General features: G+C 42.8%; 1 protein-coding gene across 8 annotated transcripts in view; it reads left to right on the forward strand.

Annotated features, from left to right (window-relative positions):
- Positions 1–23,254, forward strand: part of SHLD2 (shieldin complex subunit 2) — a 74,342-nt gene extending 51,088 nt beyond the window's left edge. For 6 of the 8 annotated variants that reach the window (XM_008149072.3, XM_028156824.2, XM_054728862.1 and 3 more), the window contains 3 exons: positions 4,263–4,491; positions 6,644–6,759; positions 22,688–23,254. In XM_008149072.3, the coding sequence (XP_008147294.2) occupies positions 4,263–4,491; positions 6,644–6,759; positions 22,688–22,872 (530 nt within the window). In that variant the 3' untranslated portion in view covers positions 22,873–23,254. The remainder of the gene's footprint in view (positions 1–4,262; positions 4,492–6,643; positions 6,760–22,687) is intronic. The other 2 variants (XM_054728861.1, XM_054728863.1) reach the window with 2 other exon arrangements.
- Positions 23,255–23,995: the final 741 nt, after the last annotated feature.

Genomic DNA, 23,995 nt, shown 5'->3' on the forward strand with positions numbered 1-23,995 from the left:
TCGGCCTATGGACGCAAGGGTCCCGGGTTCGATTCCGGTCAAGGCCATGTACCTTGGTTGCGGGCACATCCCCAGTAGGGGGTGTGCAGGAGGCAGCTGATCGATGTTTCTCTCTCATCGATGTTTCTAACTCTCTATCCCTCTCTCTTCCTCTCTGTAAAAAGTCAATAAAATATAGTTAAAAAAAAAAAAAGAAAGAAAAGAAGGAGAAAGGGAGATTAACTTGAAAGGATTTTCTAAGACAGGTTGCTCTTCTTAACAAAGCATAACAAAAGCCAGAGAAGGATCCCGTTGTGCCTGCCTGCTTGTAAAGACAGGAGGTGCTCACTCATCACCACATCCTGCCCCCAGCAGAGGACCAGTACCCAGCGGCTCCAATCCCCTGAAAGCAGAGTCCACATTTGTAACGAACTTTAAATTTTTAAAAAAGGTGTATAAACTTACAAAATGTTAGGAGTTTGTTAACATTCTTCTAAAATTTTTTGTTAATTGATTTGAAAGGGAGGGAGGGAGGGTAAGAGAGGAGAGAGAGAGAGAGAGTGAGAGAGAGAGAGAGAGAGAGAGAGAGAGAGAGAGAGATTTGTTGTTCCCCTTATTTTTGCATTCATTGGTTATTCTTGTATGTGCCCTGACCGGATAGCTAAAGCCACAGGCTTGGCGTATTGGGCCGAGACCATACCAACTGAACTACCTAGCCAGGGCACTTCTAAAATTATTAAATTATTTCATTAAATAGTTTCTTAGTGATTCAACACGTGTGTGGAAATCTGTCATATAGAATCTATGTGCTATAGTTTATTAGATATGTTGATCACTACACACTCTTGGAATTCATGCAAGAATATATGACATTTTTGGAAGAGATGGTAAAATAATCATTAGGAACTAAAAGACTAAAGCAAACTGAAAGACTTAGGAATAGGAAAGTAATCATTAATGGGACTCTCAAAGAGTTAAACAGCCTGGCTGGTGTGGCTCAGTGTTTGAGTACTGAACTATAAACCAGGAGGTCACAGTTTGATTCCAGGTCAGGGCACATGCCTGCATTGTGGACTCGATCCCCAGTGTGGGATGTGCAGGAGGCAGCTGATCAATTATTAGTTTTCATCATTGATGTTTCTATCTCTCTTCTTCTCCCTTCCTCTCTTTAAAGCAGTGGTTCTCAACCTTTCTAATGCCGCGACCCTTTAATACAGTTCCTCATGTTGTGGTGACCCCCAACCATAAAATTATTTTCGTTGCTACTTCATAACTGTAATTTTGCTACTGTTATGAATCGTAATGTAAATATCTGTGTTTTCTGATGGTAGGCTCTACAGCAGCGGTTCTCAACCTATGGGTCGCGACCCACAGGTTGAGAACTGCTAACAGGGTCGCCTAAGACCATTTACCATTGTAACAACAACAAAAAAATTAAGATACTAGGAATAAACCTAACCAAGGAGGTAAAAGATCTGTACTTGGAAAACTATAGAATGTTTAAAAAAGAGCTAGAAGAAGATATAATAAGTAGAAGAATATACCATGTTATGGATTGCTAGTGTTGTATCATAAATCAGCGAGTTAGATATGAGACGCCTTAATGAGCCAATTAATTAGGAGTCTTTTATTGCGCGCGGGTTCAGAGCAGAATATCTGTCAAATTCTGAACCAACAACATGGAGGAAGCTTTCTCTATTTATATGCTTCCAGTTCTTTGTCTCCCAAATGTGGTTTTTCTGTACCTTCTGCTGACTTTACAAAGAGCTTTGTGTAAGTTATTTTTGCAGATAATTTGTGACCTTGGATACATAATGAACAAACACTTGCATGAAAATGTGGGAATTATTATCAGTATCAGCATTAGCCTGTTACATCAGATGGCTAGCTTGCAAGGTCAGACAGCTAAGTTTTTATCTTTTTCTATTATTCAAACTAAAACAGTTATTTTATAGAATAAGGGACTATCTAAAAATAACAGAGTTGACCTACAGAATAAGAGATTGTCTTAAGAATAACAGAGTAGTTCAAACAGCAGTTTCAAACAACAGTTTTCTAAAGGAGGGATTACTATGCTTCACTAGAATCAACATCATTAAAATGTCCAAAGCAATCTATAGATTCAATGCAATTCCTATTAAAATACCAATTGCATATTTCACAGATCCAGAACAAACACTCCAAAAATTTATATGGAACCGAAAAAGACCTCAAATAGCCACAGCAATCTTGAGGAAGAACAAAGTTGGAGGGATCACACATCAGATATCAAGCTACACTACAAAGCCACTGTACTCATAACATCCTGGTACTGGCACAAGAACAGACATATAGACCCATGGAACAACAGAACAGAGAACCCAGAAATCGACTCAAGCCATTATGCTCAATTAATATTTGACAAAGGAAGCAAGAGCATACAATGGAGTAAAGACAGTCTCTTCAATAAATGGTGCTGGGAAAATTGGATAGGCAAAAAAAAAAAAAGAAACTATACCACCAACTTACACCATACACAAGAATAAACTCAAATTGGATAAAAAACTTAAATATAAGTTGTGAAACTATAAAAATCCTAGAAGAAAATGTAGGCAGCAAAATCTCAGTCATTTCACTTAGCAGAATTTTCACTGATACAAGGCCTAGCGCAACAAAGGAAAAAAATAAAGAAATGGGTCGACATCAAAATAAAAAGCTTCTGCACAGCAAAAGAAACCGGCATCAAAATGAAAGGGAACCCATTGTATGGGAGAACATATTTGCCAATGATACTTCTGATAAGGGGTTAATTTCCAAAATATATAAAGTACTCATATAACCCAATAAAAGGGAGAGAAACAATCCAATTAAAAAATATGCAGACACCCTAAATAGAAACTTCCCCAAAGAGGATATGCAAATGGCCAAGAGACATATGAAAAAATGCTCAACATCACTAATCATCAGAGATATACAAATTAAAATGACACCTGCCAAATAAATAATAAATAATAAATCAACAAATGACAAGTGAGAATGTGGAGAAAACAGAACCCTAGTGCACTGCTGGTGGGAATGCAGACGGTGCAGCCACTATGGAAAACAGTATGGAGTTTCCTTAAAAAATTAAAAATAGAACTCCCTTCTTTAAAATGTTATTTTATTTTTTTAAATATCTTTATTGATTAAGGTATTACATGTGTCCTCATCCCCCCATTACTCCCCAAGCCCCCCGACTCATGTCCTCACCCCCCTGTTTGTGTCCATTGGTTAGGCTTATATGCATGCATACAAGTCCTTTGGTTGATCTCTCCCCCTGACCCCCACCCTCCCCTACCTTCCCTCTGAAGTTTGACAGTCTGATCAGTGCTTCTCTGTCTCTGGATCTGTTTTTGTTCATCAGTTTATGTTGTTCATTATATTCCATAAATGAGTGAGATCATGTGATATTTATCTTTCTCTGACTGGCTTATTTCACTTAGCATAATGCTTTCCAGTTCCATCCATGTCGCAAATGGTAAGAATTCCTTCTTTTTCACTGCAAAAATAAAAAAATAAAAAATAGAACTCCCATTTGACCCAGCAATACCACTTTTAAGAATAAATCCTAAGAAGCCTGAAATTTTGTTCAGAAAGAATGTATGCACCCCTATTTCCATAGCAGCACAATTTACAATAGCTAAGATGCGTAAACAGCCCAGGTGCCCATCAGCAGATGAGTGGATAAAAAAGCTGTAGTACATTTACACCATGGAATACTATGCAGCTGTAAAAAGGAAGGATCTCTTACCCTTTAAGGTAGCCTGGAGGCACCTGGAGAGTATTATGCTAAGTGAAATAAGCCAGTGAGAGAAAGACAAACATCACATGATCTCACATATCTGGAATCTAAGTAATAAAACAAACTGAGGAATAAAATAGAGCCAGAGACATGGAGGCATGCGACAGGTAGAGAATTCTCAGAGGAAGTGGGTGGGAGGGAAGAGATCAACCAAAGAACTTATATACATAAGTGGACATAGACTATAGTGGGGTGAAGGCCTGGGGAGGGAGCAGGAGTGGGGGAAAGGGGCTTCATTGGGAGGGCACTTCTGTAATAATTTCAGCAATAAAGATAAATTTAAAAAAATAATGAAGCCATAAGTGAGTGAGATTATCTAGGAAAAGAGTGAAAAATAGAAGACCAAGAACCAGATCTTGGGTGTAACTTTACAAGTAACTATAAATCAACGACATAATTGTAACTGTTTGTAAATGATAATTTTGTCCTATAATTTATCACCTTTTGTTTTGTTTTTTTGTAGGAGTGATTCTAGTCAAAGCCCAGATTTTAGAGCTAGTGTTTCATGCTACAACAGCCCAGCAAATAGTTATAAATGCTCACAGTTCTCTGAAGAGCATTTTCTCTTCTCTTCCCAACATCACGTATACTGGCTGTGCAAAGTGTGGATTGGAACTGGAAAGAGATGAGAACAAGATCTACAAACAGTGTTTTAGCTGTTTGCCATGTACTACAAAGAAAATATACTACAGGTAAGGCAACTAAGTAAGCCAATCAGATGGAAGACATTTATTTTTATAGGCATAGAAATGAGCAATAAATTACATATATCAACTCTTACTTTCTAATGAGAACTAATTAGAGCTAATACAAGAGTACAAAATTTCCCAAGTGATAAATGGCTATTTATGAAAGCAAATATTGCCCAGTAATCATAACAGGATTTCTAAAAGCAGTAATTGGGAAATTTTATTGTCTTGAAGAAACTATTCCAATTTCTTACTTGGTTTACACTTTTAACCAAGATCTAAATGTAGAAGCTCAGTCACCCACCTTAACGAATAATCAAAATTTAAAGGTATTATATGATCTAACCTTTGAGTTGTGGAATCTAGTAAGGCGTTTAACCTTTCTGCACTTCAGTTTTCAGAACTTCACATTAGAAAATATGGATCCCAAATGTTCTATGGTAAAATGACTAACCAACTCAGTGAAAAACACATTGTTTTTCAAATAATAAAAGTTCAAATTCTTGCAAAATCTTTTTATTTTTGCCTTATAAACTACACGCCTTTCCAAAACAGCAGTGTCTATTTCAGACCCTTTTCATCCCCCTCCCCCAAAGCCTGTGTCCATTAGCAGTTGCTTCTCATTCCTCTTCCACACACATCAGCTTCTGGATTGTTCCTACTCTTTGTCTGTTATAAATAACACTGGTATGGACATTCATGTACAAATTATTGTGTGGATATATGTTTTCATTTCTTTTGGGTATATACTCAGGAATAGAATTGCGGGATTTTATGGTAACTCTTTGTTTAACCTTTTGAGGAACTGCCAAACTATTTTTCAAAGTTACTGCACAATTTTACATTTTCACCGGCAATGTATGAAGGTTAGTTTCTCCACATCCTTCCCAGCACTATGTTTGTATCCCTTTCTTTAAAAGTACATAAATAGAGTGATATGATTCATAGTGTTTGTTCATGTTATTTGTTCCTTAGAGTAAGTATATCATGGCTTGCCTTCTCTGATAGCGCTTATAAATCTTCCTCATTCTTTTTGTGTGTTTTTTAATCCTTACCTGAGGATATTTTTAATTTTTCTTTCTTTTTTTTGTAATCCTCACTGGAGGAATTTTTCCATTGATTTTTCAAGGAAGTGGAAGGTAGGGGGAGAGACAGAGAGAGGGAAACATTGATGTGAGAGAGACACATCACTTGGTGCCTCCTGCACAAACCCTGACTGGGTCCGGGATAGAGCCTGCAACCGAGGTATGTACCCTTGACCGGAATTGAACCCAGGACCCTTCAGTCGACGGGCCGACGCTTTATCCAGTGAGCCAAACTGGCTAGGGCCCCAGGGTATTTTTCCATTGCTTTTTCTGGGTCTGGGGAACCTGCAACCGAGGTATGTACCCTTGAATGGGGAATAGAACCCGACCCTTTGGTCCATGGGCCAGTGCTCTAACCACTGAGAAAACTGACCAGGGCTCCCTCATTCTTTTTAATGCCATGTAATATGCCATTGCATCATGTACTGAAAATTATTTGTCTACTTCCCTATTTAGTGACATGCCAAATACTTTGTTTCTGATAGGAAAAAATCCAGTGGGGGAAAAATAATTTGAAATTGCAATTGTGAAATATGTGGTTATCACCTTTATTTTTATTTCAAAAAAATAATTTACACAGCAGTGTAGAATTGTTTTCTTATATTAGAATCTGAAGTTATAAAATGAATATTGAATAAATTCAATTGATTATTTTATCATTTGAAACTTTTTAAAAAGCCCTTCTTTTGCCTGGCCCGCATAGCTCAGGGGTTGAGCATCAACCAGGAGATCAGGGTTTGATTCCTTGTCAGGCACATGCCCTGGTTGCGGGCTCAATCCTAGTGTGGGGCATGCAGGAGGCATCAGATCAATGATTCTCTCTCATCATTAATGTTTCTGTCTCTCTCCCTCTTACTTCCTCTCTGAAATCAATAAAATATATTAAAAAAATAAAAATAATAAAAGCCCTTCACTTCTTTCCAGGATGTTTCAGAACATCATAGAGTTGCTTTAGAAATTAAAATTAACCCTGCATAAAAACCCAGGGCTTTTTGAAATTATATTGCATTTATACATTTTTTAAAATGTAAAAATCTTTTGAAGGTCATATGCTATTTCGTCTTTTGTAGGCCAGCTTTAATGACCATAGCTGATGGACTATATAAGGTCTGCGTTCATGTAGGATCAAAGCTGATGGAGAAGATTCTTCTCAACATCTCTCCTGACTGGCTCAGCAGAGTTATAGGTAAGGTGTCCCCATGCCATGGACAGGTTCATCTGTGTCAGGAGTGTAGAGTGTGTATTGGAACAGAAAGAACACTAGACTTTAAATCAAGGCTGAATTCTGTCAGTATAAAAGCAGAAGGATAATTTAACTTGATTGAAACACAAGACAGTGTAAGGCAAAACTTGCTCTACACAGGTCTCAGCACATGAATAGAAGGAAGCCAGCACCTAATCTCTTCTTACTCTAGGTGTCAGTTGGTAAGCAAAATCACTAGGATCTTAGTTTATTTATTTATTTTTTAAAAAAATCTTTATTGTTCAGATTATTACAGATGTTCCATCCCCCCCCCCCCGCATAGCTCCCCTCCACCCAGTTCCCACCCCACTCCAGGCTTCCGCCCCACCCTGCCCACTGACTTCGTCCATAGGTGTAAGCTTTGTCCAATCTCTTCCCACACCCTCCCACCCCCACTTCCCCCCAAGAATTATCAGTCTGCTCCCTTTCCAAGCCCCTGATTCTATTACATTCACCAGTCTGTTCTGTTCATCAGGTTTTTTACTTATTTGATTTTTAGGTTCACTTGTTGATAGATATGTATTTGTTGTCACTTTGTTGTTCATAATTTTTTATCTTTACCTTTTTCTTCTTCTTTCTCTTCTTAGAGAATATCCTTCAGCATTTCATATAATACTGGTTTGGTGGTGATGAACTCCTTTAGCTTTTTCTTCTCTGTGAAGCTCTTTATCTGACTTTCAATTCTGAATGATAGCTTTGCTGGGTAGAGTAATCTTGGTTGTAGGTTCTTGCTGTTCATCACTTTGAATATTTCTTGTCACTCCCATCTGGCCTACATAGTTTCTGTTGAGAAATCAGCTGACAGTCGTATGGGTACTCCCTTGTAGGTAACTAACTTTTTCTCTTGCTGCTTTTAAGAGTCTCTCTTTGTCTTTTGCTCTTGTCATTTTAATTATGATGTGTCTTGGTGTGGTCCTCTTTGGATTCTTTTTGTTTGGGGTTCTCTGCGCTTCCTGTACTTGTAAGTCTATTTCTTTCACCAGGTGGGGGAAGTTTTCTGCCATTATTTCTTCAAATAGGTTTTCAATATCTTGCTCTCTCTCTTCTTCTGGCACCCCTATAATCCGGATGTTGGTACGCTTGAAGTTGTCCCAGAGGCTCCTTACACTATCTTCATATTTTTGGATTCTTTTTTCTTTTTGCTTTTCTAGTTAGGTGTTTTTTGCTTCATCGTATTTCAAATCTTTGACTTGATTCTTGGGATCCTCTAGTCTGCTGTTGGATCTCTGTATATTATTCTTTATTTCAGTCAGTGTATGCTTAATTTCTAATTGGTCCTTTTTCATATCCTTGAGGGTCTCACTAAATTTCTCAGAGGTTTCTAGAAGATTCTTGAGTAACCTTACAACTGTGGTTTTGAACTCTATATCCAGTATTTTGCTTTCATCCATTTCTTTCATTTGTGACTTGTTTCTTTGTCTCCGCATTTTGGCTGCTTCCCTGTGTTTGTTTCTATGTACTGGGTAGCTGCTAAGTCTCCTTGAGTTGATAGAGTGGCCTTGTGTGGTAGGTGTCCTATAGGGCCCAATGGCTCAGTCTCCCCAGTCACCTGAGGTGGACGCTCTTGGTGCACCCCTTTGTGGGATGTGTGCACAGTCTTGTTGTAGTTAACCCTTGATTGCTGTTGTTGTCACTGGGAGGAATTGACCTCCAGGCCAACTAGCTGTGATGAGCAGCTGTGTCTACACTGGAAGATCTGTTGCGCAGGAGACACCCTTATGGGGCAGGCTTGCTCAGTGGGGCTTTGGTGCTCACTGAGTCTACCCCTTGATTGTGTCTCTTATGGATGTGAAGATTTGTAATCCGGTATGGTCTCACTCTGACCACTGGGTACACTGGCTCTTGGATCTCCAAGGATGTGCAAGGTCAGCCACTGTTTAGGGCCGCCCAGCAGGAGCTACAGAGACATCTGCAGATTCCTCCTCTTTGTATGGGGTTTGGAGATGCCCAGACGAGGCCCAGCTGTGAAGCAAGGCTGGCTGCTGCTGCCAGGCCTTGGGCCTTCTTTTGGAAGCTCTGGGGCTCTCTGACCCAGCTGTAGTTTGACAGGTTTTCGGTGGAGAAAGGACAGGCCATTCATATGCAAAAGCTGATGTGCACAGCTTGGGTTGGGTCGTAAATTGGGTGGGGTGGGGTCTCTGGGAATCACCAGGGTGGAGCAACCAGCAATGGCTGCCAGTCAGCCCCGAACTGGAGAAGTCCCTAGGCCTCCGCGTCCTGTGCCCCAGTACAGTAATAATGATCGCTGCGAGCACCTCTGAGAGAAAGCTGCCCTGGTGTTCCTGTCCCGATGCCAGACAGTCCATTTTCTCCCGTATGTGCCTGGGTCCCCCAGAGTCTCGCCTGGAACTGGAGTTCAGAGCAAGCGGGAGCTTGTATCTCCTTCCCGGTTAAAAGAGCAGCACATTCAGGTGCCAGCACTTTCCATGCCTCCACACCTCTTACCAGTCTCACTGCTCTTTCTTCACCTCTCTAGTTGTGGAACTTCCATTCAGCCAGCTTTCGCACGGTTCTGGGTGGTCGTTGTTCTGCCTTTTAATTGTAATTTTGATGTGTTTGTGAGAGGCAGAAAGTATAGGTGTTTACCTATGCCGCCATCTTGGTTCAGGATCTTAGTTTATTAAAAATTAATTTTATTGAGGTGACATTGTTTAATAATAAATATATATTTCAAGTGTACAATTTTCTAGTACATCATCTGTATATTGCACTGTGTGCTCACCACCTAAAGTCTACTCTCTTTAGTTATGATGCTAGGTACAGTCAGTGACTAACAACAAAGTGAACATACCTGTTTGTCAGATGATCCAACTAAAGAACTTGCCTCATCAGTCTCAAGCAGATGAGGTAATCTGGTTCTATTGATTGCTCCGTCTTTGTTTTTTTTTTTTAAGACTTTTGAAAATATATATATTTTTTATTTCAGAGAGGATGGGAGAGGGAGAGAGAGATAGAAATATCAATGATGAGATAGAATCATCATTGATTCGGCTGCCTTCTATACTCCCCACACTGGGGATCGAGCCCACAACCCCAGGCATGTACTCTGACTGGGAATCGAACCATGACCTCCTGATTCATAGGTCGATGCTCAACCACTGAGCCTTGCTGGCCAGGCTAGTAATTTTTACTTGAATGCTGAACATTACATATAGAAAAATATAGCTGAGATAAACAGTTGTTTTTTTTAAACCTGGAAATGGGCATATCTGTTCTCCTAAACCTTTACTGGGGCAAAGGGTGAGCAGAGTAGAGTCACTCTTGTTAGACATTGAGTTGTATTCAAGTTTGTTATTGCTGTCATTACCTTCAGGTCACCACTGGCTTCAAATTCCTCTAGCATCATCTTGTGCTTATGGTGGAAAGTGATTTTCTGGTTTTCCCTAATATCCCTGCTCTACCATCCACTTTAACCCTTCCCTCTGCACCTGGACCTCAGAGAGAGTTTAGCTTCATGTTCTTGCACTGCCCTGTTTGTATGCACTGTGTTGGTTGTTATTTGGTACATCCCAGCCGGGTGGTAGTGGCAGAAGTTAATTTCTTTCATTTATTTATTTATTGAATTTATTGGGGTGACATTGGTTAATAAAACCATACAGGTTTCCCCTGGCTGGAGTGGCTCAGTTGGTTAAGCGTCATTCTGTGCACCAAAAGATTGATGCTTTGATTCCCAGTTGGGAAGCATATGGAAGGCAGCCAATTGATGTTTCTCACACCGATATTTCTCTCTCTCTCCATTTGTCCTTGGGAGAGGATTAAAAAATAAAATATAAAACAAGTGAACAAAAAAACCACACTGGTTTCAAGTGTACAAGTCAATCAAACATCATGTGCACACTACACGGTGTGCTCATTGCCCAAAGTAAAGTCTCTTTCCTTCCCCATTTATCCCCGCTTTGCCCACTTCCACCTCTCCCCACCCCACTTTCCGTCTGACTATCACCATACTCTTGTTCATGTCTATATTGTGTATATACATATTTTTTTCTTTATCCCTTCACCTTTTTTAGCCCAGTCCCTCAACCCCCTACCCTCTGACAGCTGTCAGTCTGTTTTTTGTATGTATAGGCTGTTTCTATTTGGTTTGTTAATTTATTTTGTTCATTAGATTCTACATATAAGTAATATCATACAACATTTGTCTTTCTCTAACTAGCTTTTTTCACTTAGGTCCATTCATGCTTTTAAAAGGTAAAATATACTTCTTTTTTACAGCCAAGCAGTATTCATTGTATAAATGTACCACAGCTTTTTATCTACTTATCTACTGATGGGCCCTTTGGCTGTTTCCACATCTTGACTATTGTAAAAAAAAACACTGCTCTGGGGAATTAAAAATGGTGGCAGAGTAATGGAAGCTATACCGATACTCTCCGAGGATCAAACTGGAAATACAACTAAAATACAGAAAACCGCCCTAAAATATCAACTGAGGACTAGCTGGAGAGAATCCTGATAACCAAGGATGGAAAGTGGAGACCGCATAGAGACTGGTAGGAAGTGTGGAGGTGCAGAAGTGCTGGCCAGGCTCCCACAGATAGCAGCTGAAGGTCTGGAGGGATATCTCAGCTGAAGGGGGTTCCCACTGAGAACTCTGAGATCTAAACCCCAAGCTTGGCTCCCCAACCCAGATCACCAGAACTGAGAAAGGTGCCCACATAACACCTGGCTATGAAAAGCAGCAGCCAGAGATGGTGGAAAATGCAGGCACTCTCTTAAAGGGCCAACCCACAAAATTTAGTGTGCAGCTACTCACCTTGGGCTCTGGCAGAGGGAGGGCAGAGTGGACTGGAACTGTGTGAAGAGAGTCCAGAGTTGGGGGCTCTGGGATTGGAGCTCAGAGGGCAGCCACACCTGTTTCCTGTGCTGAGTCATTCCCTCAGGCAGCAAAAGACATCTTTCTCCTCTGGGCCTTTGCTGTACAGGTGGTTTTTGCTAAGGGAAAGGCAGTCATCACACCCTGTTGGAAGAACTCTCACCCCACCATCTGGTCCATAGCCTAAGGCTGATCAAAGCTGGTAACAATTAGACTACAGGCAGACTGCAGGCAGATGCGGGTCTCTGGAAGCTTTGAGTCTTTGCCGGATTTCCTTCTGGGCCTGGGGCTTGGAAACGCAGACCCTGTTCCACATCTTAGTCCTCTCCAAAGTCATCCAGCTCTGAAAACGTCTTCCCCACTCAACCTCAGGCTCCCTTCCTTGCCCAGGGAGGGACTAGCAGATCTCTAAAAGGATGTTCCTGGAGATAAAAAAATGGTGGCAGAGTAAGTGAATGCTGCACGGATAGGACATGCTCCCAGGACTGAAATGGATTTACAACTAAAAGACAGAAAAACTGCTTGAGTAATCAATGGAAGACTCACTGGAGAGAACCCTGATACCCGAGGACCGAAAGTGGAGACCGCATAAAGACTGGTAGGAGGGTTGGTGAAAGGGCTGGCCAGGCTCCCACACACAGCAACTGAAGTTCTGGAGAGTTATCTTAGCTGTGGAGGGTTGCCACTGAGAACTCTGGGTTCTAATCCCCAAGATGAGCCCCCCAGCAGAGAGCACCAGAACTGAAAAGGATACCCACATAACATCTGCCTGTGAAAAGCAGCAGAGTTGCTATCAGCCAGGGAGAGCAGGCTGAAAATTCAGGCACCCTCTTAAAGGGGTAAGGCACAAAATCCCCCATGGAGCCACCCACTTTGTGCTCCATCAAAGGGAGGGCAGAGTGGACTGGAGCTGTGTGAGCAGAAGCCAGGATAGAGGTCTCTGGAGTTAGAGCTCTGAAGGCAGACACCTGGGTTTCCTTTGCTGAGTCATTCCCTCATTCAGTGGAAGACAATCATTCCCACACAGACATTTGCTATACAGGAGGCCTTTCCTGAGGGGAAGACAGGTGACCCACCCTATTGGAAAACATTCTGCCCACAGTGCTGAGTTCTTGAGGCCACTTAAGAGACTAAAAATAATAATTAGCCTCCAGACAGAAGCAACTGCCCACCCTGTTGAAGAAAACTCTCACCACACTTGAGGACAATTGCCAGAGGTCAATTCAAGTTATAATCCTATCAGTCTGTAGGCAGAGGTGATCTCTGGAGGCTTTGAGTCTTTGCCTGATCTAATTAGTCAGACACAGCGTTTTGCACTGTCCTGCACTAGAGATTGAGAGGTGTAGCTGATATACCTAATACATACTCACAAACCCAAACAGGCAACCAAAATGAGGAGACAAAGAAACAACCCCAAAATGAAAGAACAAGAGAATTCTCCAGAAGAAGAGATAAATGAAATGGAGATAAGAAAATTATCTGATTCAGAGTTCAGAGTAATGATGGTAAAGATGCCCAACAGCATGAAAAAAGATATAGTAACTATGAAAACAGAAATAAAGAATGACATTACAAATAAAGAACACACTGGAAGGAATACACAGCAGATTAGGGGAAGATGAGGATTAAATTAGTGAATTAGAAGACAGGGTTGAAAAAATCATTCAGAGAACCAAAAAGAAAAAAAAATTAAAAAACAGGACAGCTTAAGGGAGCTGTGGGACAATGTGAAACATAATATTCAAATAGCAGGTGTGCCAGAAGAGGCAGAAAGGGAGAAAAGGATAGAGAATGTGTTTGAAGAAATAATGGCAGAAAACTTTCCTAACCTGGTAAAGGAATAAGTTCAGGAGGCACAGAGAACCCCAAGCAAGAAGAACCCAAACAGGCCCATGCCCAGAACTTACATTGCCAAAATTTAAAGACAAGGATAGAATCTTAAAGGCTGCAAGAGAAAAGCAAACTGTTACCTACAAAGAAGCTCCCATAAGGCTGACACCTGATTTCTCATCAGAAACTCTATATACCAGAAGGGAATGGCATGAAGTTCTCAAGGTAATGGAGAGCAAGGATTTGAAACCAGATTAGTATATACAGCAAGGCTATCATTCAAAATAGACGGTCAAATAGAGAGCTTTCTGGACAAAAAAAAAAAAAAAAGCTAAAGGAGTACATCACCTTCAGTTTAGCATTATAAGAAATTCTAAAGGGACTGCTGTAATGAGAAGAAGAAACTCAGAGAGAAACCTAGTCATACAGAATTAAAATGTCAATAAATAAGTATCTATCAATAATAACCCTAAATGTAAATAGATTAAATGCTCCAATCAAAAGGCATAGGGTAGATAGGGTTGCTGAATGGGTACAAAAACATGACTCAACTATATGCTGTCTACAAGAGACCCGCCTCAGAACAAAAGATATATACAGGATGAGAGTGAAGGAATAGAAAAAAATGTTTACATGCAAATGGAAAAGAAAAAAAAGCTGGAGTAGCAATACTCATATCCGACAAAATAGACTTCAAAATGAAGGCCATCACAAGAGACAAAGAGGTCACTACATAATACTAAAGGGATTAATCCAACAAGAGTATATAACCCTGGTAAACATATATGCAATCAATATAGGAGCACCTAAATATATAAAAAACTTCTAGAGGACTTTAATGGAGAGATCGACAGCAATACAGTCATAGTAGGGGACTTGAACACCCCGCTGAATTCACTGGATAGATATTCCACACAAAAACTTAATAGGGAAACAATGACTAAAGGACATACTGGATCAGATGGATTTAATGGACATTTATAGAACATTTCACCCAACAGTAGCAGTTGGGGCCGCTGTTTCCTAAGGGGCAGCGGCCCAGCAAACAGAACAAACCTTCCAGTCAGGCTTCCGAGCCTCTTTCTCAAGCACCTCTTCATTGCGGATGCTCCACATTCTTTCCTCTCCCCACATTCTTTACTGCCCCCCCTTCTCCGAATGATAAGAATGACCCATGTACATTCTTCTCAAGTGCACATGGGTCATTCACAAAGATAGACTGCATATTAGGACACAAAACAAGTCTCTACAAGTTCAACAAGATTGAAATTAGAAATCAGGTATATAAAAACACCCCAAAACATCAAACACATGGAGGCTAAATAGCATAGTGTTAAACAGCTAGTGGCCCGGTGTATGAATTCATGCACTGGTGGGGTCCAGCCTGTGGGGGTCATCGTGGATGGGCTGGCTGGGGCAAGGGGTCACAGGCATTCTGGTCTTTCTGCCATTTGGTCTATTTGCATATTACCCTTTTATTATATAGGACTAGAGGCCCGGTGCCCGAAATTCGTGCACTGGGGAGGGTGTCCCTCAGCCCAGCTTGCACCCTCTCTAATATGGGACCCCTCGGGGGATGTCCAACTGCAGGATTAGGCCCGATTCCTGTGGACATCCTGCAGTTGGACATCCTTCTCACAATCCGGGACTGCTGGCTCCTAACCGCTCACCTACCTGCCTGATTGCCCCCTAACTGCTTCCTTGCTGGCCTGATTGACCCCTAACTGCTCCTCTGCGGGCCTGATTGCCCCCAAATACCCTCTCCTGCTGGCCTGATCACCCCCAAGGCTTTTATTAGTATAGATATGACCCTGCACAGAAAATTTTACTAACCCTGCTTTACAATAAGGGCTTGACGATTGAATCATTAGGACCAGACACCAAGATTTGCTTTCTTTGAATAGTGGAGGGAATACTTATCTTGTCTTTAAGTTGCCCGGAAATTAAAATGAGATAATGACTTAGAAAAGTATAAAAGCACCACATAAAGACAACTGTCTTTTTAATGAAGTGGCAAAATGAAAAACACTTTTTATTCCCCCCTTCCTTCCTTTACAGCTTTTATTTAAACTTTGAAATTTATAAAAATTTCACTCCAATTTTCATTTCTTTACATTCAACATTATTTTGTATTTGTTTCAGGTTTTATATTAGTTACAGAACAGTGGTTAGACAATCATATACTTTACAAAGTGTTCCCCGATATTTCTAGTACCCACCTGGCATCATACCATCATTACAACACTACTGACTATATTCCCTATTTAAGTGACAATGGGTTTACAGGTTACTTTCAATCTTTCTTTTGTGTTTTTTTGTCCTTCCTTTTCTTTCTCACTTCTTCCCTCATTTTCTTCATATAGTATCTCAATTGGCCATCAAAGCTCAGTGAAGGCACTGGGACACGCTTCATCCATTTTACAGACCAGGAAACTGAGGCCAATTCCAGTTGGCTGTGGAACTTGACTCAGGAAGCCCTCAGAGCACACAGGAAGCCCTCAGAGCCATGCTCTTTGCGCTTCCTAAGGGGCAGCGGCCCAGCAAACAGAACAAACCTTCCAGTCAGGCTTCCGAGCCTCTTTCTCAAGCACCTCTTCATTGCGGATGCTCCACATTCTTTCCTCTCCCCCCATTCTTTACTGCCCCCCCTTCTCCGAAGCAGGTGGAAGGCTTCCCACTCACTGCCTAGGCATGCTCTGCTATGGGGCAGGGTGTAGCGAGCTTGCTTTTGGGTGAAGGCAGGAGCAGTAGTCACTGCCTCTGAAGTGTGAAGGCTGCCTGAGCGAGGCCCATTAGCACTGGGAGCTTCTCTGAATCACATCAGTCAGTCCAGTACCCTGCAGTGCAGCACCCCTTCACTGAGGTGGCTCCACCCCTCAACCCCCACCTCAAGGGTGAGGGTCCTTGCCCCTCTGCCAGGAGTCCTTCCATGCCCCTTGACCCCTGGCTGGGCCCACCCACATCTTGGGGGCACTGCAGAACCTCTGTCTCTCTGCAGATGAGGCAGATCCCTGCCCTAGGTCTCTGCAAAGCTATGAATCTGTGGCCAGAGGCCTGGTCTGGGTCTCAGCAACCACATGCCTGCAATGTTCCCAGGGACCCTGGGAGGGGCTGGGCGAGTCCTGCCACGCCCCCTCCCCAGGGTGGCGATGGCCCCCGGATCCCCCGGGAGCGCCTGGCTCGGCCCGGACTCGACCCCCAGGGTGGTGATGGCCGCCCGGGACCCCCGGCAGCACCTGGCTCGGACCACACACGCCCCCGCAGGGTGGCGATCTCCTGGCTCGGGACCCACTGCCAGCGCCTGGCTTGGACTGCACACGCCCCCGCAGGGTGGCGATCGCCTGGCTCGGACTGCACACGCCCCCGCAGGGTGGCGATCGCCTGGCTCGGGACCCCCGGCAGCGCCTGGCTCGGACCGCACACGCCCCCGCAGGGTGGCGATCGCTTGGCTCGGGACCCACCTCCAGCTCTTGGCTCGGACCGCACACGCCCCCGCAGGGTGGCGATCGCCTGGCTCGGGACCCCCGGCAGCGCCTGGCTCGGACCGCACACGCCCCCGCAGGGTGGCGATCGCTTGGCTCGGGACCCACCTCCAGCTCTTGGCTCGGACCGCACACGCCCCCGCAGGGTGGCAATCGCCTGGCTTGGGACCCCCGGCAGCGCCTGGCTCGGACTGCACACGCCCCCGCAGGGTGGCGATCGCCTGGCTCGGGACGCCCGGCAGCGCCTGGCTCGGACAGCACATGCCCCCGCGGGTGGCAATCGCCTGGCTTGGGACCCCCGGCAGCGCCTGGCTCGGACCGGACACGCCCCCGGGACCCCCGGCAGCGCCTGGCTCAGACCGGACACGCCCCCCCGGGTGGCGATTGCCGCCCGGGGACCCCCGGCAGTGCCTGGCTCGGACCTGACACGCCCCCCCGGGTGGCGATGGCCGCCCGGGGACCTCCGGCAGCACCCGGCTCTGACCGGACACGCCCCCCCGGGTGGCGATCGCCGCCCGGGGACCCCAGGCAGCGCCTGGCTCAGACCGGACACGCCCCCAGGACCCCCGGCAGCGCCTGGCTCGGACCGGACACGCCCCCCCTGGGTGGCGATCGCCGCCCAGGGACCCCCGGCAGCGCCCAGTCGGACCGGACACGCCCTCCCCAGGTGGCGATCGCCGCCCAGGGACCCCCGGCAGTGCCCGGCTCGGACCGGACACGCCAACCCGGGTGACGATCGCCCCCGGGATCCCCGGAACTAAGAGGATTGGGCGCCGCCATCTTGGTCTTCTCAATGGCCGGATAGGCCACCCGGAGTCCCGCCCCCAGCCTCTCGCAGGCCCAATCATGGGCATAGCGGAGGTGCGGTCAATTTGCATGTTTCTCTATTATAAGGTAGGATGATTGGGTTGCCAATGAAATCAAGAAAGAAACAAAAATCTTCTTGGAAACAAATGAAAGTGAACACACAGCAACCCCAAATCTCTGTGACACAGCAAAAGCAGTACTGAGAGGGAAGTTCATAGCACTACAGGCATAACTCAAAAAACAAGAAAAATCAACAATAAACTATTTAATGCTACAACTTAAAGAACTAGAAAGAGAACGGTAACAAAAGCCCAGAGTAAGTAGAAGGAAGAAAATAATAAAGTTTAGAGCAGAAATAAATAACACATAGACTAAAAAACGATACAAAAAAAATCAATGTAACCAAGAGCTGTTTCTTTGAAAGGATAAACAAAATTGATGAACCATTAGCCAGACTCCTCAAGAAACAAAGAGAGAAAACCCAAATAAATAAAATCAGAAACGAAAGTGGAGAAGTCACCACTGATGCCACAGAAATACAAAGGATTGTAAGAAAATACTATGAACAACTATATGCCAACAACCTGGACAATATGGATGCAATAGACAAATTCCTAGAAAAATACAGTCTCCCAAAACTGAATTAGGAAGAATCAGAAAACCTAAATAGACCAATAAAACAACTGATGAAATAGACGCAGCATTCAAAAAACTCCCAGCAAACAAAAGCCCAGGTCCAGACTGCTTTTCAGGGGAATTTTACCAAACTTTCAAGAAGAACTAACACCTATACTCCTCAAACTATTCCAAAAAATCCAAAAGGAACACTTCCAAACTCTTTTTATGAGGCCAGAATTATCCTAATTCTAAAACCAGATGAAGACACTACAAAGAAATAATTACAGGCCAATATCCCTGATGAACATGTATGCTAAAATCCTCAACAAAATATTAGCAAATTAGATCCAGAAATATATTAAAAAGATCATACAGTATGACCAAGTGGGATTTATTCCAGGAATGCAAGACTGGTACAATATTCGCAAATCAGTAAACTTGATACATCACAAAACAAATTGAAAGACAAAAATCACATGATCATTATCAATAGATGCAGAAAAAGCATTCGACAAAATCCAACACCCATTTTTGATAAACACTCTCAGCAAAGTGAGAATAGAGGAGCATATCTCAATATGATAAAGGCCATATTGACAAACCTATAGCAAGCATCATACTAAATGGGCAAAAACTAAAACTGTTTCCCTTAAGAACAGGAACAAGACTGGGTTGTCCATGTTCACTGCTCTTATTCAACATAATACTGGAAGTCCTAGCCACAGTGATTAGATAAGAAGATGAAATAAAAGGCATCCAAATTGTAAAGGAGAAAGTAAAATATTCATTATTCGCAGATGACATGATATTGTACATAGAAATCCCTAAAGACTCCACCAAAACAGTACTAGATTTAATAAATGAATTTGGCAATGTAGCAGGATACAAAATGAACACCCCCAAATCGATGGCTTTTTCACATACTAATAATGAATTCTCAGAAAGAGAAACTAAACAATCTATCTCATTTACCATTTCAACAACAAAAAAATTAAGATACTTAGGAATAAACTTAACCAAAGATGGCAAAAGACCTATACTTGGGAAAGTATAGGACGTTGAAAAAAGAGATAGAAGATATAAACAAGCTGAAGAATATACCGTGTTCATAGATTGGTAGAATTAATATCATTAAAATGTCCATACTACCCCAGGCAATCTACAGATTCAATGCATCCCCTATTAAAATACCAACAGCATATTTCACAAATCTAGAACAAATACTCCAAAAAATTATATGGAACCAAAAAGACCCCAGATAGCTGCAGTAATCTTGTGAAAGAAGAACAAATTTGGAGGAATTACAATACCATATATCAAGTTATAGGATGCATATTTTCTTTCAAATGCGTATATTGCATTTCTTCAGATATATCCCCCAAAGTGGGATTGCTGGATGAAAAGGAAGTTCCATTTTTAATATTTTTGAGGAAACTCCATACTGCTTTCCATAGTGGCTGCGCCAGTCTGCATTCCCTCCAGCAGTGCACCATGAGGGTTTCCTTTTCTGCACATCCTCACCAGCACTTTTTTGTTGACTTATTGATGCTTGTCATTCTGACAGGCGTGGGGTGATAACTCATTGTGGTTTTAATTTGCATCTGTCTCATGATTAGTGATGTTAAACATCTTTTCATATGACTATTGTCCATCTGAATGTCCTCTTTAGAGAAGTGTCTATTCCTTTGTCCATTTTTTAATTGTGTTGTTTTTTCTTTTTGGTGTTGAGTTGTATAAGTTTTTTATATATTTTGGAAATTAACCCCCTATTAGATGCACCGACAAATATGTTCTTCCATTTGATTCAGTGCCTTTTCATTTTGTTGATTTTATTTTTTTCTGTGCAAAAGTTTTTAGTTTGTCGTCCCATTTCTTTCTTTCTTTATTTTTTTTGCTTTGTTTCTCTTGCCCAAGGAGATATATTGGCAAAAATATTGCTACGAGTAATGCCTGAAATTTTACTGCTTATGTTTTCTTCTAGGATTTTTATGGTTTTGCGACTTACATTTAAGTCTTTTATACATTTTGAGTTTATTCTTGTGTATGGTCTAAGTTGGTGGTCTAATTTCCTTTTTTTGCATGTACCAGTCAAATTTCCCTACTGCCATTTATTGAAGAGACTATCTTGACTCCATTATGTGTTCTTTCCTCCTTTGTCAAATATTAATTGACCATAAAGACATGGGTTTATTTCCTGACTCTTCCATTGATCTATATGCCTATTCTTATGCCAGTATCAGGCTGTTTTTAAAAATATATATATATTTTGTTGATTTTTAGAGATAGGAAGGTACAGGGAGCAAGAGAGAGTGAAACATTGATTAGCTGCTTCCCGGATGCCTCACCACCAGGGATCAAGCCTGCAACCAGGGCACGTTCCCTGACTGGGAATCGAGCTGGCAACTATTAAGTACTTGAGATGATGCCTAACCACCTGAGCCACACCAGCCAAGGCCAGGCTATTTTGATTACCATGGCCTTGTAGAACAGTTTGATATCAGGTAGTGTGATACGTCCAATTTTGTTCTTCTTCCTCAAAATTGTTGGGGCAATTTGGAGTCTTTGGTGGTTCTGTATAAATTTTTGGAATATTTGTTCTAGATCTGTGAAATATGTCATTGGTATTTTAATAGGAATTGCAATGAATCTATAGATTGCTTTGGGCAGTATGGACATTTTAAAAAAATTCTCACCCGAGGATATATATGTTTTTTATTTTATTTGTTTGTTTTGTTAATCCTTACCTGAGGATATTTTTTCCCATTGTTCTTCAGAGAGAGTGGAACTGAGCTAGAGAAGGGGAGAGAAATAGAGAGAAACAGAGAGAAAGACATTGATTTGAGAGAGAGACATTGACTGGTTGCCTCCTGCATGCCTCCTGACCAGAAGTGGGGAGCAAACCCACAACCAAGGTATATGTCCTTGACTGGTAATTGAACCCAGGATCCTTCAGTTGATGCTCTAACTACTGAGCAACACCGGCCAGGGTCCCTGTAAATTATTATTTTTTAATGATTTCAGAGAGGAAGGGAAAAGGAAGGAGAGATAGCAATATCAGTGATGAGAGAGAATCATTTACTGGCTGCCTCCTCCACCAACAGGGATCAAACCCGCAACCCGGGCATGTGCCCTGAAAAGGAATCAAACCTCAACCTCCTGGTTCATATGTTGATGCTCAACCACTGAGCCACACTGGCCGGGCCCCTGTAAATTATTCTTCATTTCAGTTAGTGTATTCTTCAATTCTGACTGGTTGTTTTTTATGGTTTCCATTTCCTTTTTTATGCTTTTGAAGTTCTATCTAAGTTCAACCACTTTTCCCTAAGTTCCTTGAGCATCCTTATAACCATTGTTTTGAACTCTGCATCTGGTGGTTTGCTTTTGTTTAATTATTTTTGTGGAGTTTTGTTCTTTCATTTGGAATATGTTTCTTTATCTCCTCATTTGGCAGCCTCCCTGTGTTTGTTTCTGTGTATCAGGTAGAGCTGCTGTGTCTCCTGGGCTTGGTAAATGGGCCTAATGTAGTAGGTGTTCTGTAGGGTCCAGTGGCACAGCCTCCCCAATCACCAAGTTGGGCACTCCAGGTGCACTCCCCTTTTGGGCTGTGAACACCCTCCTGTGGTAGTTGAGCCTTGATTGCTGTTGGCATGGCAATGGGAGGGATTTACCTCCTGGCCAACTGGCTGCAAGCACTGGCTGCTACCTTGTGGAGGATCAGCTGTGCAAGGGCACACCCTATAGAGCAGGACTTACTTCACCAGGGCTCTGGTGTCTGTTGAGTCCCCACCTGGGGTTTGTCACTTTTGGAGGTGGTTGTGTGGTACTTCAATGTGGTCTGAAGCTGTCTACTGGGTGAGCTGGCTCTGAGGCCTTCCAGGAGGTGGAGGCCAAGTTCCACTGCTGGCTACTTTCTGCCCAGGGCCACCCAGCATGAGCTCCAAAGCAATCTGCAGGTGCTACTTGTGCTGGGCTTGGAGGTGCCTAGGAGAAGCCAAGTTACGAAACTTTGGTTTCAGGCTGAATTTAAGAAAACATTAATCTCAGTTCTTCTATTATTTTAAGAAGCCAGTAGCTGTACCATAACAGCAAATGCTGTCAGTTTGAACAGCGTGCTATCTATGCCCTCTCTCCATGACCAGCAGGAGTCAGTGTCACCATTCTAGCATACCTTCAACAAGCTGTGACTAGAAAGTGAAGGGAGAGCAAGAGAAATTTACCGTAGGACTGGGACTGAGAGCCAGGGGGAAGGGTGAGCCTGCAGTGCGTGTTTCTGCCTGCGGACGGGACACTGAGCGGTGCGTGCTTCTGTTCTCCGCAGCCCCGCCCTCGGAGGTCACCTACGGCTTGGTCGCAGCAGACCTGCTCCACTCCTTGTTGGCAGCCTGCGGAGCGCCTTGTGTCCTGAGGGTGCAGAGCCTCTTTGTGTTGGAGGAAAACAGCTACCCGCTGCAACAGGACCTCTCCCTGCTGGACTTCTCGCCTGCCTGGGGAGCATGCTCCTAGCCCTCCCTGAGGCCAGTGGAGACCACAGCACTTCAAGGAGACCACTGAAAGGATTTGTTTCCAGCCCAATGAATGACAGGGCTTTTGCTTGGGATTTTTAAATACACAGGTGTGGGCAAAGTAGGTTTACATTTGTTCATATGAAAAATAATACAATAATAAATCCTATATAATAAAACTATTTCCTGGGGGGATTGGGCTTAAGGTGGCAGGTGGACTTCCCCTGAAGGTCCCGGACTGTGAGAGGATGCAGGCCGGGCTGAGGGACCTCCCCAAGTGCATGAATTTTGTGCACCGGGCCTCTAGTAATATTATAAGAACACACTTTCACATGCAACTGTAACCCTATTTTTGCTCACCCTTGTATTTTATTAAGAGCTAAATAAAGAGTTAAATATGTAAAATAAAACATTTTTTTCTAAGACAATTTTGTTGGGATTTTTGTTTTTATGTTTTCCTCTCTTGCTTCTAGGGCAGCCGTTTTCAACCTTTTTCATCTCATGGCACTCATAAACACTAATTACTAAAATTTTTGCTGATCTGACAAAAAACATAGGTATAATTTGATTCATTCACACCGGACAACTATTGTGTTGGCTCTTGTCATTTTTGTTTGACAGTCTAAGGGAAAAGAGGGCAGGGCCCTTGGCTAAATAGTTGGGTGCTGCATGTTTTAAAAATTCTTGCAACACACTGGGTGAAAATCGCTGTTCTCGAGAAATTATCTAGCAATAAAGGCATTGTTTTCCTGGGAATTAAAGGTTCACTCTACAGTCCTTGCCACAGTCTGGGTGCTGGGCAAAGTACTGGGGATGCCGGTGTAACACTTCCTCAGGAACTCCTTTCTGCTCTATTCCCAAACTCTAGTTTTCTGTATTCCTCTTTAGTAAACTATCGCCATGATATGATTTCCTTAATCATAACTACACGTAATAATGGGCTAGTTTGAATAAGCCCATGTTTAGACAAGTTCAAGATGAACATGTCTTTTTATGAAGAATTGAAAATTTTACAGAAGGAGGAAGCGCCACATTGTTAGTTGGGATTTGAGTGCCTTACTGAACTGACTTACCAACAAACATTTAGCTATTTATGTTCTCATTGTGTTTGTCAAAGAAGCTCA

The sequence above is a fragment of the Eptesicus fuscus genome, chromosome 17 (genome assembly GCF_027574615.1).
Source record: "Eptesicus fuscus isolate TK198812 chromosome 17, DD_ASM_mEF_20220401, whole genome shotgun sequence".
Classification (NCBI taxonomy): domain Eukaryota; kingdom Metazoa; phylum Chordata; class Mammalia; order Chiroptera; family Vespertilionidae; genus Eptesicus; species Eptesicus fuscus.